This window comes from Gavialis gangeticus, unplaced genomic scaffold (genome assembly GCF_001723915.1).
Source record: "Gavialis gangeticus isolate Ggan-Ray unplaced genomic scaffold, GavGan_comp1, whole genome shotgun sequence".
Classification (NCBI taxonomy): domain Eukaryota; kingdom Metazoa; phylum Chordata; order Crocodylia; family Gavialidae; genus Gavialis; species Gavialis gangeticus.
This window is the reverse complement of record NW_017728992.1, coordinates 24,185,618-24,193,557: the sequence shown is the minus strand read 5'-3', so window position 1 is coordinate 24,193,557 and position 7,940 is coordinate 24,185,618. Positions and strand designations below refer to the sequence as shown.

The following is a 7,940-nucleotide window of genomic DNA, read 5'->3' as shown; positions in this document are numbered from 1 at the left end:
ACTTGTTGCCTAGTTGCCATCCTTTTCTACCCTGATCAAATCCCTGAAGACTGTTAATACAGAAAATGGGTGGGTCGTCCTCCTTGTTTTTGTGACTCAGTACTTGGGGTAAAGAAAAATAGATGCATTCATGGGTTTTCAGGGTTTGAACACTTATGTGCCCAGTAGACGGAACAGAATCTGGTTTCAGATTTTTGTTTTCTCGACTGTATAAGTGTGCATGCATTTATATTTCAGGAGTGCAAGTGTGTATGGTGGAAGGAAGAAAGAACCTTGAAGAAGGTAAATATTCTGATGTGTGTACTTTACAAAACTATTGGTTTACCTTTTTAAGCTGTTATGGAAATGCTTTTGGTATAAGTTACGTTTCAAATTTTACGTCACTAGGAATTGGTCTGTCATTAGGAAGGGAATTTTTTGGTGGGGCTTGCTTGTTTGTTTGTACAAATGGCTGCAGATAGAACATTATTTGTAGAAAACACCTAAAGGGTTTTTTTATTATCTCATTTAACTAAAATAGAATAACTCAAAACAGAACAGTGGACTCCTACAGTGAGCATTATGTAGAAGTTAATACTAAGGTATACTTCATGACTTTTTGTGGTGGTTATTTTGCCACACGATAACAAACTGGCACAATGTCAAATTGCATGTTGGAGTTTAGAATTAATAAAAATATCAGGTTTCTGTCCTAAGAATAAATTTTGAACAATAAGTGGTAGCATATATGAGGAACAGCTCTGCTGAATGTAAAAGTCAGTTGCTTGAATATCAGCAATGGACTAGCCAGTAGAATGCAATACTGATATCACCACTTTATACAAAAGCACTTTTCTAGTTAGTGTTCAAGTTATCAACAGTTGCTCACACCTGTCCTTAAGGACCTTTGGAATAAAAAACAGTTTGTATTCCTGCTGTCTTCTGCTGTCAAAGAACATGCTCCTGAAAGATACTCAGGTTCTTCTGTGAAGTGCCAATCGCCCTTAACTGGAGCAAGTCAAGGTTCTCTATTACAAACAGGTTATATTCTTCTGTTGCAGGTAACATCAAGGGAAAACTTTGTAAAAAACTCTTTGTATGGCTACATGCCCAAGAAACCTCTCATTGTTTTTTAAAATAGTTTTGGAAGTAACAAGTACACACTGTATATTAAGAATTGGTCCCAGATGATTTAATAAAACAACCTAGAAATTCAAGTATCAGAAACCCCAGAACTTTTAGATTTGTAAAGCTGTAAGTCACCAGAACTTGTATTGTACAATGTGGAATCTAGCAGGCTAGCAAAGTGCACCGATGTTTTTGAGAGAACTGATATAACTGTAGTTTTCAGCAGACTTCTACTGATGTTTCGCAATAGAATTCTTGGTTGGATATCAGCATTACATTGCAGGTTGTGTGCAAGAGGTTGGGGGTCTGGTTCCATTTGGATCAGTGGAATTTTGACATTGATTTCAATGGGACACCGGGGAGTTGCAAAATTCTTCTCAACTCAGATAGGCAAGCCATGGGAGTGTGTGGCCTTATTGGAGTAAAATGTAATTTCTGTGTGGTGTAGAATTGTTTCTTTTTGTCTTGTGATCAGGAGGAGGCATCAGGTCTTCACACAAAGAGATGATTCCTCTAATAGTCTTGCCCTGAGACTGCTTTCTGTTTGTTCTTTTTCGGTGCTTTATTTGGAATGGTGATCTACCATTCCGTTATTTGGAACAGTGATCCCTGGTATTGGTCAGTCTGTCTGTTCTTGTTATCATTTTCTGGAATGTCTTTTTGCCATCGGGTTTAACTGCCCTATTTTTTTCACATAACCTTCATCCTCCCCGGCCCCCCCCCCTCCCCCTCCAAACGAGCTGTGGAAAATTAGGATGTGCATTATGTGTGAAGAAAAGGGACACCCCATGGATTCAGAAAATTGGTGGATGAAAGAAGGGGGTGCTGGAGTAGTGGAAGTGTCTAATTGCCATGGCTTTTGTTTAGTCCCCTGGTCCATCCTCACCCCATTGCCTAATTCCTGGACCCATGGAGAGAGGCCCCTTCTTTAACTGCATGCTGACCTGGGTTGGTGTGTGGGGTTTGACCTGTGGCTGGACCCAGAGTGCCAAGTCTGAGCCCTTGTGTTGGCTCCAAAGTGATGTGTTGGGTTGGATCTAGTGTGCTGAATTTGAGACTGTGCTGAGTCTGGGGCCATGTTCTGGATTGCACTCAGGATGTAGCTCCAGCCTCAGGGTTAGCTGCGTTTAGGTCTGCCACATGGCATGATGGCCAGTGCACGGCCCCAGGACCCCCGGGCCTGGTGCACAGCCCTTCAACATTTTAGACCTCAGATGCTCTATCCGTACTCTGAGAAGACTTTTTTTTTCCCCCCTCATTGGTGGTCTTCTCAAAATAAAGTGTATGTTTAAATTTGGGGACGTATTATGCAGGAGTAAATATGGTACCTCCCAGAAGAGCACAAGGCTTTGTGAAATCCTTCAGCCCCTTGTCTGCTATTTGAAACCCCTGAGGAACTTAATGTACACGTAAAATCTGTCCATTTTTCTCCTTCTCCCTTTATTCTAGTTATTTTGGTTAAACTGTTTTAAAAATGTAGGGTCTTTTGTAATGTGCCTGGAAAATGGCTAGAGTCTGGGTGTTGAATTCCTTTGGATGATTACTTTCATCCACTTCAGCTTGCTTTTTGATCGGCATTGTTTCAGACCATTGTTCTAGGGTGGGGTGAGCAAGATGGTGGATCCGGCCAGCAGTTGGACTCCATTTCCCAGTAGTCCCTGCTCGTGTCACTGCGGCCAGTTTCTGTGGACACCCCAGTAGCGGCGGTGCTGTGACAGCATGGGGCCAGGGTTTTCATGGAGGCTGGCTCTAGCAGCGCTGGCAGGGAGCTGCTCCAAGCTGGAATCTTTCAGTGGTGACAGCATAGTCCAGAGCTGGGGCAGAGCTGGGACAGTTCACTGTCTGGATGCTCCTAGCCCTGTGCTGTCATGCCTTTGCCACTCCTGGGGTCTCCATGGAAAAGAGCTGCAGAGACATAAGTGGGGGCTGCTGGGAAATGGAGTCTATTTTGGGCCTGATCCGGACCACAGGCTGGACTTTTTCCACCCCTGTTCTAGGGGGAATTTTGTATGTGCACAGCAGTAGGTAGCTTCTTCACAAAGCATTGGGAGGTATTTTTTTATTATTATTTTCCCAGAATAAATAAAAATGTAAATTTGACCCAAATTTGCCAAATAGTTGTGACAGCAAATGAATAGTTTTGCCATGATCAAAACAAGTTTTTTGGGGGTGAAACTACTACTCACTGAATTCTTCCAGCTGTACAAGTGAGGTAATTGTACAACTAACCTTCTTTCCCACTAACCCAGTAGAGGGAACATTTGGGGTCCTTACATAACATCTGACAAACTAGGTCAGGGGTGGCCAATTATTTAGGGCATAGGGCTGCCTAATGAGCTTTGGTGAGCTGTCAAGTGCCTCATGGGTAGCCCTGCCCTGCCCCCTGGCCACTTTCTTGGGACTGGAAGTCCCACCCCTAACCCACAGATCTGGGGGGCATGGGTCCCCCTGCCCCCTGGGAATGTGTGCAGCAGTGAGGAGCCAGTTCCACCTGAGCCTGCAGAAGCTTGCCTCTCTCCATGGGCCCAAGGCAGGCCTGGGTTGGGGCTGGGGCTGCATATTGCTGGAGGTGGCAGGGAGGAGCAGCAAAGTGCACAGGCTCTGGGCTGTTGGGGGGCGGGGCGGGCAGAGAGGGAAGGGGAAGGTGCTGACCAGCCTGCGGCAGCTCCCCTGAACATTTAAAAAAGAAAAGAAAAGAAAAAAAAAAAATCTTGAATTTGTCAGATCTGCCCAAGGTTCTTGGTTGGGCTCTTCTAAGTCTTGACCTGAGCTCCCAAAATAAGGCAGGATTTTGAAAAAAAAAAATTAAAATAGAATAAATTAAAGGGCAGTAAGAGATGCAGAAAATGAAAAAACTCAGCAAGGTTGCCAGCTTTGGGATTGATTCTTATGTTGTGTCATCAACTTAAACACTGCTTTGATGTAATTTTATGTATGTTAACAGATTAAATGTGACTTGAGGAGCTGGCTCCAGCTTTTTTTGGAGCACTTAAAGCACTTAAAAAGGGGGCATTGTAGTCCTTGTTTTCTACAATTACTGGTTTTGTGTAGGAGCTATCAAACATTCACTGGGAGGTGGTCTTGTTCTTTCTCCTTTTTTCCTTGGACCTGCCCTTTGTTTGGCTCCTATGTGTGGGAATTGTTTCCAAGAAAAATGTTTTTCAACTATTTGTGTACGTTTGTAACAACCCCATGCCATATTCTAAACTAATTTCTTTGTTTGTTGTAGGGATCTCGTGTCTGGTTGCGAGAAAATGGTCAACATTATCCAAGCACTGTACACTCCTGTGCAGAGGGAGTAGTTGTATTCAGGACAGATTATGGCCAGGTAAGGAAGTAACTTCTAATCTCCTCTCTCACTGTGTTCAGAAAATAGAGGTCTCTTTCATTTATAAAGAAAGATAATGGTATTCAGCGTGGTTGATGAGTAAAATTCAAGTTTTGGGATTTGGATGTTAAAATGTTACTCTTCTTTGCAGTCCTTTCTGTTTAACCTGCCTAGTGGGTTGGTATGCTGGATAAAGATGAAGAAACCTTGTCAGGTCTGTGAGGCTTAAGCTGTGAACATACATATTTGTAGCACTGTGTGTGCCCTTTTTAATTCTGCAAGAAGCTGGCATACAAACATGCACCCTGCTGGTAGTGCTACAGAAGTGTTCCTGGATGAAACAAAAACGTCTCCATTGCACTGTGTTGTGTAGTGTCACATGTAATGTCTGAACAGTTGTGTATATTGCTACATGGGTATTTTGCTCCCACAGTGCTGTGCTCCCCTCTCTACCTTGTCTTGAGGGGGAGAGAGCAACGGGATCAATGACAGCCTGCCAGGGAGCAGAGCTGCAGCCCAGTCAAGGCTGGGGGCCTCAGCTTTGCTTGCTGCACCAGAAGCAGGGAATGACTGCCACTGAGCCTGCTTAGTAGGACTCTCCTCCTCCCCCTTTCCCCAGAACAGATGAAGGCAGGTTGTCAGCGATTGGACTCACTGGCAGGCTCTCCTCCTGATGGGAGGGTAGCAGAGGATCAACTCCCCCTAGCTGGAGAACATGCTTTTTTGGTCACCGTAGCAGAGGAGGGGGCTCTGAATGTATGTACATCACTTGCAGAGCTATATTTTTGTAGCACTTCTAAGTGCTGCCAGCTTGCAACACAAGAAATGCATGTCTGGCCATGGCCGGAGTCTGTATGGGTCAGTGATGCCCAGCCTGGCAGACTTAAGAAGCCCCCAGATTATTGCACAATAGTGACACACAAATTGAATGAGTCTGATGTATCATAGTGATGGTTCCTGACTGATATTTTGCAGTACAGACCTCTAAAATCTTGCTATTGTTTTGTGATTCCTTGATTTTTAACATACTCCTCTTCTTCCTACTGCTAGGGGATACAGGAGGAAAAGAAATGCTACTTATTTTATAAATGTATTCCAACTGTGCAGTGTATTTGGTTGCTTGGAGCAGTGGGAATCGATCTCAGACTTCACTCCACTTGCTTAGGCCAGCTTGTCTATTTTGGGCAATGTGGAAAGCAATTGGAGAACAGAATTGTGTTGGCCTTTCATGGAACCCAGCAAAATGAGGAACATCCAGTCAGACCAAGGGATCTATATGAGCTGGATGCTATACTTCAGATAGCTGCAAAAAGCTCTAGATCGGGGTGGGCAAAATGGTCGATCCGGCTGGCGGACTGGACACCCTGGCCCCAGGTTATCACAGCATGGCTCCTGCTGGGGTCTCCATGGAAAGCGGCCCAGCCACGTGGGCAGGGGCTGCTGGGAAATGCAGTGCACTGCTGGTTGGATCTGGCCCTCAGGCTGAACTTTGCCTGCCCCTGCTCTAGATCCATAGGCTGAACCTCACTGCTGTACAGTTTAGATCCTTCCTCAAACTAAGGACCATGGATTTATTTTACTAATGGGCATCTAAGCTCCTAACTAGCATCTTAGGGACAGAACTAGATCTCAGTCTCTGGCAGCAGGGAAGTTTGTCCTACCCACTGAAGTTTCTTCCCAGTTTTGGGGCTCTCCAGTGGCTCACAGCTCAGACAGACCTTCCTGCTGTAGAGCTTTCATGAGGAAATACCAAATTTATTTCACATTTAAACTAACAATGGGCTCAGTAATGTATCTCTCTCTCTCTCGGCTGCATTTGATTTTTGAGGAGACTGTTCCTTTGGGTTAAGAACCAAAGATCCTATTACTAATGTGTACTTCAGCCTGCTAGCTGGCAGCTTCAGACTCAGTAATGTATCCTTCCCTTAGCTACATTTGATTTTTCAGGAAACTGTTCCTTCAGTGTTGCTTCTTCTGAGGTACTTGCAGTAGTTAGGCCCCCTGAAAACTTGAGGGAGTGAGAAGAGCCAGAGGGTCATTTGAGAAGTCTGTCTTCTGCCTCATTTTGTTAGAAAGTTGCTGAGAGCTCAGTTGGCTCTTTTGCTATGATGCAGTTTCTCCTCCCAGTCCATTTCAGATAGTAACCCTTCAGTTCTCCACTCTCTACCTGGGCAGGGAAGAATCCAGGCAGAATTGGTAAAGATGGCACTATGGGCAGAAATGCCCCAGACTAGGCACGGTTGTGGGTCTGTCTGCCCTTGGCAGTAAAGGAGCTTGTGTAGAATAGGACAGAGCTGGCTCTGGGGCAGAAGCTGCCTTCTTTCCTCAAATTTCCTTCTTGAGGATGGTGAAGCCAGAAGGACACATGCGCTGGGGTCCCTACTATCTTCATGAGTAGCAATGTCACTGAGTGTGGGGCTTAGCCAACCCATACACCATGGGCAACTTGATTTCTGCACTGGGGGTCTGAACAGGCAAAGGGTCCATCTAGGTCTTAAGGATCCCAGTGCAACAGAAAGGGGAGAGTTCTTTGGGGAGCCTATCCATGAATCTCTGAAACCAGTGTTTTCCTTGAGCAGGGCCGTCTGGGGTGGGGGAGGGGGGGAATGGAGGCAACCGCCTGGGCCCGCCCTGTGTTTGTGGGGGGGAGGGCCGGCGGCACAGACGGTGCTGTACAGGCCCCACCATGGCCACTGTGCACTACTGGCTCTGCGCTCTGGCCACTCAAAACCTCTATCCTGTGCTCTGGCCACTGGCCACCCCCTGGCCCCGCATGGGCTGATATGCTCTGGGCCTTGCACACCCCTAGGGAAGGCTCTGTCCTTGAAAGACAAAAATTGGCCCACATGGGTTAGGGGAGACAGAAGAGGGAATCTGTTTGAAATGTCTTCTTCAGAACAGACTCTGAGAGGAAAATAATGAACGCTGTTTCGCATGCTCTTCTTCCCAGACTGGTGTGGCAATTCAGTGGGAGAAGGATAGAGCAGACATTGTGTGATGCAGGTCTTGGGATATCTTGGGCTGTTTGTAGATGTGCTAAGCACTTTCTAAACTATGTTAACTGATGTACATCACACAGTTCAAAATCTAATTTCAGTTTGAATTAAGGGTTAATAGATGATCATTGCGGATCACAGCAGGGGTACTGACTATACAGTATATAGACTTGACAGCCCCTTCACAGAGGTTGGCAGTAATTAGGAGGGGATAATAAGCCTGTGTAAGCATTGCTACTTTGTTGCAGTCATCTAAAGGGCTGTTCCAGAAGTTGTAATTGACCTTAGCAGGTTGAGGTGGTGTTGGCACATTTGACTTTTTTTTTAAGATGTTACTTTATGCCTGATAGCCTCTATTTGTTTTGCAAAAACCCAGTTAAGGTGTTTTTGTTTTTGTTTTTGTTGGGGGAAGGGGGGGAGAAGTGCTGATATTTGCAACGCTTATCCGAGTTCCTAAGGACTATTTTTCCTAAAAGCAACCCTGTATAGTTAGTTAATACCATTTAAGT

At 45.3% G+C, this 7,940-nt stretch overlaps 1 protein-coding gene across 1 annotated transcript in view; it reads left to right on the top strand.

Annotated features, from left to right (window-relative positions):
• The first annotated feature begins 3,944 nt into the window (after positions 1–3,944).
• Positions 3,945–7,940, top strand: part of MYO10 (myosin X) — a 242,585-nt gene continuing 238,589 nt past the window's right edge. Inside the window, exons 1-2 of the mRNA XM_019518465.1 lie at positions 3,945–3,971; positions 4,337–4,435. Of these exons, the coding sequence (XP_019374010.1) occupies positions 3,945–3,971; positions 4,337–4,435 (126 nt within the window). The remainder of the gene's footprint in view (positions 3,972–4,336; positions 4,436–7,940) is intronic.